This window comes from Gobius niger (genome assembly GCF_951799975.1).
Source record: "Gobius niger genome assembly, chromosome: 1".
NCBI lineage: Eukaryota > Metazoa > Chordata > Actinopteri > Gobiiformes > Gobiidae > Gobius > Gobius niger.
The window spans coordinates 61,066,501-61,077,972 of NC_136852.1; the positions used below are offsets into that span (position 1 = coordinate 61,066,501).

Below are 11,472 nucleotides of genomic sequence, written 5' to 3' on the forward strand. Positions count from 1 at the left end.
CGTACATGAGTAAAAATACTACTGCACACTGCCAACCTTGCAAAAATAGTTTATTAGGATTAGGTCAACGTTTCAGTCCTGAGACCTTCATCAGGCAAATTTCAATGGTTTTAAAGAGAGCAAAAACGGGCATCAGTCCATTATCTGATACTTGGAATCAATACCCAATATCCCAATAATATTATCTAATAATATTTTTTCCGATATCGGCTCCGATACCCGATACCAGTATCAGATCGGAGCATCACTACTCCTGACGTCACTGATCTGACACCGCTCCAAATGTGCAGCAGCTCCTGAACCTTCAACCATAGAACTAAATGTTCCTGGCTCCGAGGACTCCATCACCTCTCACACTTAGTCACTGCCTCATAACGTGGTCTACTCCCATTCTCTGAAGCACAACATCTGGACCTTTGTTTTCCATGGTGTAAAAACAGCTAATGAGATTCATTTGGACTTTTAAAATGTTGTAAAATTGTTCCTTATATAACAACGGCTGTGGAAATAATCACCATCAAATTGAAATTGCTATTTAAATCGTCGCAATTAGCAGATTGCAAAGGCTGTAATTTCATACACATTATAATCCATCCATCCATTTTCTTCCACTTGTCCGTTGCCGGGTCGTAGCACCTAATGGCTCCTCCTGCAGGTGATGGGTCCAGAGAAGGATGGCATCATGGTTCTAACCGGGCCCGGTGGTCTCTCATAGAGGGGTTTCTGAACCGCTCTTTGTCTGACCCGTCACCGAGGACCTGTTTGGTCTGAGAGACCCTACCAAGGGCACAAAGCCGCCGACAACAGAGCTCCAGGATCATTCAGGCTCAAACCCCTCCACCATGTTAAAGGTGGCGGTTCCAGGAGGGGATACACGTTATAATGTCCTCTGAAAACAACCTGACAGGGATTTATTATGTAGAACTGACTCGCCCTGTAAATTGTGTAGTTTAGTTTGTAGTGCTCTAAACGTTAGAGCACTACAAACAAACCAAAAACAGTCTTAACCCTAACATAAAAAATACTAGGGATGTCCCGATCCGATCACGTGATCGGAAATCGGGCCCGATCACTGCCAACGATCACTACTACGATCACGCAGTAGTGGGCTGCCAACGAGTCTTTACAGTGAACGATATGAACGGGTTCGCGGAGGTGAACGGCTCATTTTTTGTATTAAATGTGCATGCTTATTTTGCTAAAGAAAAGTCACTGCTGGAGAGGGGCGGACAGAGAAAGGAGTGGCAGAGGGACTGCGAATGCACTACCGTGGGACGTGAGCGCGGCCTGCAGGGAAAAAGGTTTTAAAGCGGGGAAACAGCGAGAGAGAGCGCCAGCTCTCCCGGGCCATGGGAGAGAAAAAGGCGCGCGGGGTCCGTGAGTGACGAGGCGGCTACAGGAGCCCCGACACAAACATCTTCCACCTGTTCACTCAGCTCCGCTCTTGGCCGCCTCCGAGGCGACATCACCGCGCCCACTGCCTCCTCCCCGGTCACCTCCGCCGCCGCTGCTGCTGCAGCGCCACAAGGAGCTCAAAGTGGGCACGCATAAGGCAACGAGTTTGAGATATAAAAGTCCTAATGAAATAATAAACAGCGGTTACAGAGGAGATCGCGTTGAAGCTCGATCTCTTTCTTTTTTTCCCACTCTCAAATATGCACAATGCTTTGTGTCATTGTACCTTTTGGCAGGGCTGTAACGATGAAGGGGCCTCTGGGCATTTGCTGAGAGGCCTCAATTTGAAAGGGGCCCAGAAATATAATTCTTTAACACCAGTAAATAGACCAGCTAAAATTATTATTTATGATCTAAAATGCACCAGATTGCAGGAAATCATATCTGAATTATAAAAAAAAGTCTTGGGGGAGGACCCCCAACCCCCCCCCTCTGAGTGCCCTGCCATACTTTCAATAGGTCCTGTTGGTCATGTGGGGTGGTGCCAAACCCCCTCTATCCATTATGCATACTTGTTTTTGGCTTATAATTTAATACATATCACTATCGCCATGAAAAAGGCACCCAGCTCGGGACCGACCAAAGTCTCACTCCAAAGTTTGGTGAAAAGCTGGCAGCCCTGCAGCCAGCAGCCCAAAAAGCCCTTTTTGCCATAGACAATCATGTAAAAGGAGCAGCCTGTAAAATGGTCCACAGGGCATCTGGAGTTTCAGACTATGGCGAATAAATTTCTTTAAAATTACAATTTTTAGGACATGGATTTTTTTAATTCATAAAAAAATTGTAAAGCATCAAAAATATGACTCATGAACGGGCAGGGTTCTCCCTCGTGTGATTTAGCAGCTGAAATCTGGGCAAAACAAATGAACAGACTGGACTAAAAACAAGGATAAATGACAACTAACAAACGTCTCAAGTAAGTTCATGTTTTTCTAAGTATTTAGCCCAAAACTAAATACGAAATGTATGATGAATATAGCATGTGTTTATAGCATTGGATTATGGTTAATAAGAAACAACTACATGTTACTGGAAACTCATTTCTGAAAATGACATTAACATTGACATTTAATGTACTTGGTAAGTTTACTACTTATATTATTTGTGTAAGTAATCTTCATAGCACTTTCACAGACAAATGCCTGAAGAAATAAGTGCGTCTAAAGTTCGCTCTTAAAGACGGTTGTAAATCAAAGTGTAAATCACTCATTTGTTTGGCTCCTAACGTCAAATCATGTTGACTAACATGAAGCTCCTCAATCTCTGCAGGTCCAGCCCAGAGGCTCCTCCTGATGTCCACACTTCTCTGTAGGATATGAGTGCTGCTTCCCAGCACCACAAAGAAAACATTGGATATCAGGAATATTGCACATTAAGTACTCTCAAGTCCTTATTATGACTGTCTGATGCTGACAAGTGTTCACACAAGGTGGTTGTTCTTTTGTAGAGCCAGACCTTTGCAAATAGACATGTCATTTTTTCCAACACATAACTATTTATTGTGACTTCCCATGAGTCCATTAGTGTGAAGATTCCAAACCACACTGCTACTGATTGTGACAAAAAAAGTGATATATATGTATATATTTAAAAAAACAACTAAAATCTTCCTCACCCTCCGCGGGCGGTCTCTTTTCTCCTCCAAGCTCGGGTCCTCTACCAGAGGCCTAGGAGCTTGAGGGTTCTGCACAGTACCTTTGCTGTTCCTAGAACTGCACTTTTCTGGACCGAGATGTCTGATGTATTTCCTGGGATCTGCTGGAGCCCCTCCTCCAGTTTGGGGGTCACTGCCCCGAGTACCCCAATGAACACGGGCACCACTGATGCCTTCACCTTCCAGGTTTTCTCTGAGCCCCTGGTATTTCTCTCGTTTCCCGTGTTCCTTTTTCCTGATGTTGAAGTCGCTTGGTGCAGTAGTTTAATTAATACAGTAATGTCATTTACACCAACGCCAATGAGAATGTACCTTACAGATGAGCAAATTTACAAAACTCTGGATAATTTAACACAAACCACTAATGTCATTAATATTTTTTCACCTATTTAAAATAAGATTCCTGGAAGATTAGCCAGAAATATTGAGTCATTAATAATATGAGAAAAAATTCTTAGAAAGCCTAAAGGCCCTTTTATAGTCAAGCGGCTGGTCCCGCCCACCACAACTCCATCCGCTTGACGCAAGCAAGAATCGTTTTAACTTCGCTCCTCTTATGCAGACACTGATGGTGGTGGTCAGTCCTCTTATGCAGACACTGATGGTGGTGGTCAGTCCTCTTATGCAGACACTGATGGTGGTGGTCAGTCCTCTTATGCAGACACACAAAACTGTACCAAAAATGTGTAATACAGAGTGAGTGCTCACTTTCAACAAACAATCTTTGACATTCTCCAATGATGTCAGGTTTACATTGCACTTACATTGTATTTCCTTTTAATAATGTATTTTATGTTTGTTGTCTGTCATATTGACAATATTTTTGTATATGTATGCTTTTAACAAGGACCCCAGGAAGACTAGCTGGCTGTAAAGCACAACTAATGGAGATCCTAATAATAAACTAAACTAAACTAAACACACAACATCATGTGTGGAGGAAAAATGGAACAGCACATCAACATCAAAACACTATGCTCACTTTGAAGTGAGGTGCAGGGAAAATCATGGTGTGGGGCAGTTTTGTTGCCTCAGGGCCTGGACAACCTGCTATCATCAATAGAAGAATTAATTCACAAGTTTATCGAGATATTTTGCAGAAAAAACTCATACATTCACAACAGCATGGAATCCCTTGTATTAAATATCTGGCTGATCCTTCTTTTGCAGCAATAACTGCTTTTCTATAGTTGCAGATAAGACGCTCAGGATGAATCTTGGACCATTCCTCTTTACAAAACTGCTGCAGTTCAGCGACATTTCTGGGTGTTCACTTACTTTTTCCACCCTCTCCTGTGAATGTTTGCATGTTATAGCCAATAAATGATAAAATGTACATGTTTGGGTGGCATTAGTTTAAGCAGACACCGTTGACTCATTTTTAGGATTTTGATGAAGATCAGACCACATTTTATACTAATTTAGGCAGAAATGTGAGAAATTCCAAAGCGTTCACATTATTTTTCCTCCTACTGTATATTGATCCCCGTAGAGAAACTAATTCTCTGCTTGACCCATCCTTCAGTGACGTTAAGGCAGCCTGTGGGAGCAGTGGGCAGCCAGTGTGGGCCGGCATCTGGGGACCCATTTCTAGATGTGGAGTGAGGCTGATGGTCAGAATCACTGGAGGATTCACCAATTGAACTTTTTTTTATTTTTAGTGGTAGGAAAAATCGGAGCACCTGGAGAAAACCTATGCAGACACGAGGAGAACATGTAAACTCCACACAGAAAAGCCCCGTCCAGCCTGGGATCGAACCTGCAATGGGACCTTCATGCCCTTTTAATTTATTTATTTTGTTTAGGTGTAAATATATCAATACAAATTCAGAAAAGTTTTGTTGTTTTAATGTTTATTATATATTTTAATCAAGAGACGTCAAAGCTTAATGAAACCTATGATCATTTCGGAAAATGTATGTACAATTAATGATACAGTAATTGGGTCAAATTGTGGTTACAGAATACCTGATTTTAAAAACGTGCATTTTATTACATTTAACAGTGCAAAAAAACATACATTTTCCATTATGTGGAGCCATTTCAATTAGCAATTCAATTTTGGATACACAATGAAAATCCTCAAATGATCACCCAAATTATATATTTCAGTATAGCTCAGCTTATATCACATTGACAGTAGCTATTATGGGGTTTGTAGCTGCCCTTTTTGTCAATGTAAAACAAAAAAATATCTTACTAATAAATTATTCAACACAGTATCAACATATTTGGTCAGTAAGCACAAAAGTAAAATAAAATAAATATGATACATACACTTCAAAAGGGAGTTACAAATGAAAGGTTAATCATTGCATTTTTCACCTTCCACATATTTTCCCCTCTGAGGTGATAATACCTGCCATTTTCAATGTCACTGTATCATTGGCTCACTAGCCTTTGGCTTGTGTATGTTTGTGTGTCTTTTATAGTTGGTCCAGCTGGAGAATTCTTGTCCACAGTTTTCACACTTGTAGGGCTTCTCCCCCGTGTGGATCCGCATGTGCACTTTCATATCTGTGTTGGTAGCAAAGCTCTTTTCACACCTACTGCACTTGTAGGGCTTTTCACCGGTGTGCACTCGAATATGGCGCTTTAGAGTGGTTCTAGTGGCAAACTCTTTCTTACAAAAACAACACTTGTATGGCTTCTCTCCCGTGTGCACCCTCTGATGATTCCTGAATGAAGAGGAATCTGCAAACTCCTTCTTACATTGCTCACAGGTGTAGGGCTTTTCCCCGGTGTGAATTCGCTCATGTTTTTTTAGATTCACACGCGACGTGAACGCTTTCTTGCAGCATCCACAGGTGTACGGCTTTTCGCCCGTGTGGACCCTCTTGTGCAAGTCAAGGTTAAACCGCCTGTAGAATGCCTTCCCACAATCTGCGCATTTAAAAGGTTTTTCGCCTGTGTGGATTTTTTCATGTTTGGTTAGATCACAGCTCTCTCGAAACATTTTGTCACATGTTGTACATTTAAATCTCTTTTCGGCAGTGTGTGATTTAACATGAGATTTGTAACTTTTGAAATTGGACAATACCTTCCCACATATGTCACACTCAAAAGGGCTCTTCTGACCTATTCCTTTCGTTTGTGTTGGCCTTTTCCATTCATAGCTATACTTTTGAGTGGTCTCTTGATTGGCACTTGATGATTCAGGTTGTTTATCATTAATTACATTTGGTGCTGCGTCTGTGTCCATTTTTCTTGTACGTGAGCCAGTCAATGAAGTTGAAGCAGCGTTTTCTGATGCATCCTTATGTGTGATTGCCTGCTCGGTGCTTATATGGGATATATTTTCCACATTATCTAGATTAGTATATGTCAGCATATTGCTATCGTCTTCATTGTTGCTTTCGGTAACAATAGAACAAGGGACTTTTATCTGGCTGGTAATCTCATTAGCCGATTTCCCATCTTTTCCTTTGAGTAGCGTATTGTCATTAACGTGATCTTCGTTGGCATTTTCACAAACAGGTACTTTTATATTGTTTGTCTGAATTGTTGCTGGCCCATTGTCATCTTGTATTATCTCACCGTCACCTTGTATTATCTCATCGTCACCTTGTATTATCTCATCGTCACCTTGTATTATCTCATCGTCACCTTGCATCATCTCATCCTCCCCTCGTATTATCTCTATGTCACTGGAGGCTGGCGAATTGTCCTCAATTTCAATAACTTCCAATGCTACGGGGTCATTGCTTAAAGGCACTGGCATATCATTATTTTTGCTTGGATTGACTTGTTTTGACGCAAATCCTTTGGGCAATCTGTATCCATGACTACATTTGTCGTAGACATGCTTAGCTGGTGTTTTACGGGTTTTCCCCAAAATAGTCTTTTTGGTGGTAACCTGTGGATGGCTTGACACTTCGGTAACCTGACGTGATGTGCTGGCTCCTTCTTGCTCCTTCCTTGCAGCATTCTGAACTTCTTTTGATTTCAAATTCTGCGACTCACCATGAATGTCTTGCAGATTGGTTGAAGTAACGGGCTGCTGAATGTCCGTGATGCAAATGTCATTTTGTTCCTCTTTGATATGTGGCCCTGTGGCATCTAGATGGAACAAGAAAAGGCCAGTCAACTCAAAATCAATAAAGGTTTATCTTATCTTATCTTAAAACCATGGTTGCAACTCCAATTTGAGCACATATTAGCTTTATTTATTAATTTATTGGTTTATTTGGTAGGGACAGTGCATGTTAATGAACAAACACGCCACACCGGATTGTCGCCCCTGGCAAATTTCCATCGTCCCCCACTGGCACTCTCAAACACACTCTCATTCATTCTGGCCTATTGTACATGTTTTTAGTGGTATGGGAAACCGGGTTACCCGAAGGAAACCTACGCAGACACGGGGGGGAGACATGCAAACTCCGCACAAAAAGGCCCCGTCCAGGTGTGAGTCGAACGAATGTAATGACATTGGTGAATTTAATAACTTGCAAAATACATTTTTCAAAAGGCAGATCAGTAAAACCAATACAAAAAGGTAAAAACACAACTGACGTTGTAACAGTTGGCCTTTTGCGTGATTAATAATGAACACAGAGACCAGACAGGCTGGCTGATCGATACCTGACAGAGTAGTAGTGTTTGGTGAATAGACACTCTCCAACAGTCTGCGCTGACGGGCGAGTTCTAACTCGTATTCTTGGGCTCTCTTCTCAAAAGCCCCCAGTATTTCCTGTGCAGCTTCAGTTAGTCGGTCACAGACAAACTTTCTCATGCCCTGGACCGTAAACATTGTTGAAGTTTGTAGCGTCTGGTAGATTATGTCGTTGGAAACTTACTTCCGCGTTGGAAACTTTTTCCCACTGCTGCCATCTACTGTCTAGTGACGGACCCTCACGTGAGGGTCACCAACGTTACTTTTCCATTATTCATTTTGTTCAAATAAATGTGGCAGAATTATGCTGTAAATTGTATTTCATTTGCATAAGTTATTTATCAAGAAATTACGAAACATTTTTTAATTTCGCAGGATCACGTGAGCGGAACTAAAGATTTGTACTTGTTGCAGGGGGTGTTATTTTTGCGACGTCTCAATTTCCTCTTTGCTGTGTTATTGTTCGCAAGTGTGCCTATGGAAAACTGCAGAATTATTACTATTTATACTTTTTTTGTATCACAATAATTAGGATTATGCATTTTCCCTTACATGGGGAGGCTGTGTGGGATTACTAATGGGTGCATTTTACTGCTCTGTATGTAAACAAACTACTTTCTCTGGAAAGTCACACATCTTTGGAAAGAGCCACCAAAGCAGATTAAGAGTTGTTCTTCTAAAATTCTTAGAAAAGGTAAGGAATTGAAATGTATGCAATAAATGTTATGACTATGAGCTGTAGCTAGACATAGAATAGAATATATTTTAAAGCTAGTCCTCTCCACACAAAGGGTCTAGACTTGTTATACGTCTAGTGCACACAAAGTTTGCTTATTGTCTATGTCTAAACCAAATGTACACATGTAACCAACTTTATTGTTTTGTTTCAATAATACACCAAGGACACTATTGTAGAAACCACATTATTTAAAAGGATGAATTAAGGGTGGGAGGTAATAAGTTTGTCTTTCTCCCACTCCTTTTCAAGCTGAATTTTTATGGATTATTTAGCTAATTATAGGGGCAAATAAAGTATGTTTATGTGAAAGATTTTGGACAGATTCAGCCTGTACCTTTGCACAGCATTTACTTATGTTCATATGGCTATAATAAATATCCAATTAAAATCCCAACATTATGTATGCACTAGATTAATGGTTATTTTACAAATGTTCCAAATGCATAATACATTTGACCCCCTTCAGGTTAAAGAGGCTCGTAGGACGCTCAAAAAGCCTCAGGTGGAAAAGTGCGACTGGACTCAGCACAATCAAAAGTTTTGGTGTTACTGCTGCCAAGTTGAGGTTGATAAAAATGTTACAGACGGTAATACTACAGTGCTTTATGGAGGACTTATTGAACACATGTCGACGTAAGTTATTTACATGATATACCATGATGTGATTTGTTTTACAGTACATGTTCAATAGATGTTATACAATATTATCAACAATTTTGATTAGTGAAATCATGTTTGTGATTGTAGGCAAGAGCACAGGAAAAACACCCACAAATTTTGGTGGGAAAACAGAGCTGACCAAAAGCTCAAAGACAAGGTTTTCTTCTCGGAGGAGGAAACTAACAGGTAAATTCTTATGCACAATTATACTTCTACGGTTTAGTATATGTTTTTTTCGCTACAGATTTAAAGCTGAAGTAGAAAAGGTGCTTGAGACATTTGTGGAGAAGGATGATGAACTCATTAAACAAGTAATGGTTCAAGTTTGTGTTTTTCTGTCAATTGATGAATTGACTCTAATGTTACTACAATTTTGTTTTCGACTAAAGGAAGCTGAAGTTATCCGTGCCCAAGAAAAACGTCGGCAGGAATTCCTCAAGTCTCTAACAGAGGTTTGTTTACCAAGTATGCCATGGGAGTATCCATCAACATGATGTAGGGTTTATAATATTACTTTTTTGTATATAATCATGAACACTACCACTTCCAAAACATTATAGTAGATACTAGGAGCATTCCAATGACAAAATCTCCTAAACAATAAAATGTGTGAAAATATGATGCATGTCATAGATTAGTTTCTACTGTAAATATGTCTTCATCTATGAAATACTGTTGGCTATTCCTGAATCAACAACAGCAGGAAGTAGAACTTGAGTCATCGAATGACCACAAGAATGCCAGCTTTTGTGCAGGAGATGCAGCCAGGTAATACATGTTTTCTTTATGGTTTTTCACCTTTGTAAACTCAAATATAATTCTGGTTTTGTGTTGCCAGTGGAAGTGTCCCTCGAGGAGCCAGTCAACAGGCAGCAAATAATATTATTGATGCAGTGACTAAAGTACCTTACTCTACAGCAGGACTGACTTTCATTGGATATCAGGTATAATAATTATCTGTTTGGCTGATGGAAAGTATGTAGTATGTTCATGTAGCCCATTAATCTTCCATATTTTAACAGGATTCTTCCAGCTGTGGAAACATTTATTCAGGTATAGAGCAGTCTTTTGTCATTTTTCCTGAGAGATACAGATGTTTTGTGACGTTTGCTTTAGAGACAAGATATGTCTAAAAAAAGACATGCACCCATGCTATAAATGGCTCATTTTGCTCAACATGAAGCAAGAAGCCTGATAAATCATCATAAATATGTCAATATTGTATAAATATGCAAACATTGCTGAATCCATCCCTAGGTGAATGTATTGAGCCTCTCTGGTTTCACCCTTAGTCACCTCTAGTTTAGTAATTGCCTTATTTATTATATATTTTTAGGAGCCGTTCCTCCCTGGCTACAGGATGATGATGATCCTTTGGAAGGAGGTTCAGGATCGGTCACACAACCTGAGATGGGACCGTCATTGCAAGGGTTCCTGAAATATAGTATGAAGAAAATGTTACTGTTATTATATTAATTAAAATTGGTGTAAATGTGACCATATATATCATGGTCAACCATAAAGCTATAAACACTGTGTAAGTCCTAAACTCGGCTTGCTCGATATTCTATTCTTGTTACAGAGGAACAGGAGAAACTTAAGAAGCTTCCACCAAACCGAGTAGGAGCTAACTTTGACCACAGTTCTCAAACAGATGCAAACTGGCTTCCCTCTTTTGGTCGTGTGTGGAACAGTGGCCGACGTTGGCAGTCTAGGTGAGAAAATAAAGTCCCTTCATACTGGTATAATAATTATTTCATATTTGCACTTGAAATCAACAATTTATGATTTTATTAGGCACCAGTTCCGACAAGAGGAGGGACAAAAGAGCAGGCGGAAGAGAAAGCGGGAGCATAACAAGGATGAAACATGAGTGACTGCTGTATGCATTGTTTGACGTCAAACTGTATGTAATGAGAATTATGTTTCCCTTGCTCAAGAACAATTTATTTTCCAAAAAAATGATAGGTTGCAGTCTTTTTCCCCCCCTCGATTTTCTGGGTAGTCATTGGGGTAAACTGAGAAGTCATAATATGTTTTTTAGCAATTCATGAAGTCTTTTGACCAGAATTACTGGTAACACATTTCCTCCACCAGGGGGTGTTAGTAACTAAGCAGGTGAGAGCATTGTTTTAATCTAGGGTTGGTAGGCTAGTGCTTCCCAACCTTTTTTCTTTGAACTACAGCTCCCACAAATGCATCGTATGAAAAGTAGCTTTTATTTAAGACTGATTAAGAGAAATCGCTTTGTTTTCACAATATGTGTTGGAGCCTTTTGTCTTTTCTTTCTAAGTCTGCTACCCTCTAGGTTGTCCTCTTACAGGTAAACAAGCCTACCCCATGACCTGC

At 40.2% G+C, this 11,472-nt stretch overlaps 2 protein-coding genes across 2 annotated transcripts; one reads left to right on the forward strand and one right to left on the reverse strand.

Moving 5' to 3' along the window:
- Positions 1-680: 680 nt before the first annotated feature.
- On the reverse strand, positions 681-7,920 carry LOC306975993 (uncharacterized protein; the record flags this gene model as incomplete). Its single annotated transcript, XM_079573819.1, has 3 exons — positions 7,694-7,920; positions 6,232-7,168; positions 681-777 (listed from the first exon to the last, which is right to left on the reverse strand). Exons 1-3 carry the CDS (start codon positions 7,860-7,862, stop codon positions 681-683), a joined length of 1,203 nt encoding a protein of 400 aa, XP_079429945.1. The 5' UTR covers positions 7,863-7,920.
- A 262-nt stretch (positions 7,921-8,182) lies between these two features.
- Positions 8,183-11,133, forward strand: cenatac (centrosomal AT-AC splicing factor). The gene is made up of 11 exons (XM_079564362.1): positions 8,183-8,418; positions 8,930-9,096; positions 9,211-9,309; positions 9,368-9,434; positions 9,513-9,575; positions 9,824-9,891; positions 9,962-10,067; positions 10,146-10,176; positions 10,460-10,567; positions 10,706-10,838; positions 10,921-11,133. Exons 1-11 carry the CDS (start codon positions 8,302-8,304, stop codon positions 10,994-10,996), a joined length of 1,035 nt encoding a protein of 344 aa, XP_079420488.1. The 5' UTR covers positions 8,183-8,301; the 3' UTR covers positions 10,997-11,133.
- Positions 11,134-11,472: the final 339 nt, after the last annotated feature.

Excerpts from the sequence above, each read along its gene's own strand:
- cenatac (XM_079564362.1), top strand. The coding sequence starts at position 8,302 with ATGGGTGCATTTTACTGCTCTGTATGTAAACAAACTACTTTCTCTGGA. Across the intron at positions 9,097-9,210 it reads CTTATTGAACACATGTCGAC|GCAAGAGCACAGGAAAAACA; the intron begins GTAAGTTATTTA and ends TTGTGATTGTAG. Across the intron at positions 10,177-10,459 it reads CTGTGGAAACATTTATTCAG|GAGCCGTTCCTCCCTGGCTA; the intron begins GTATAGAGCAGT and ends ATATATTTTTAG.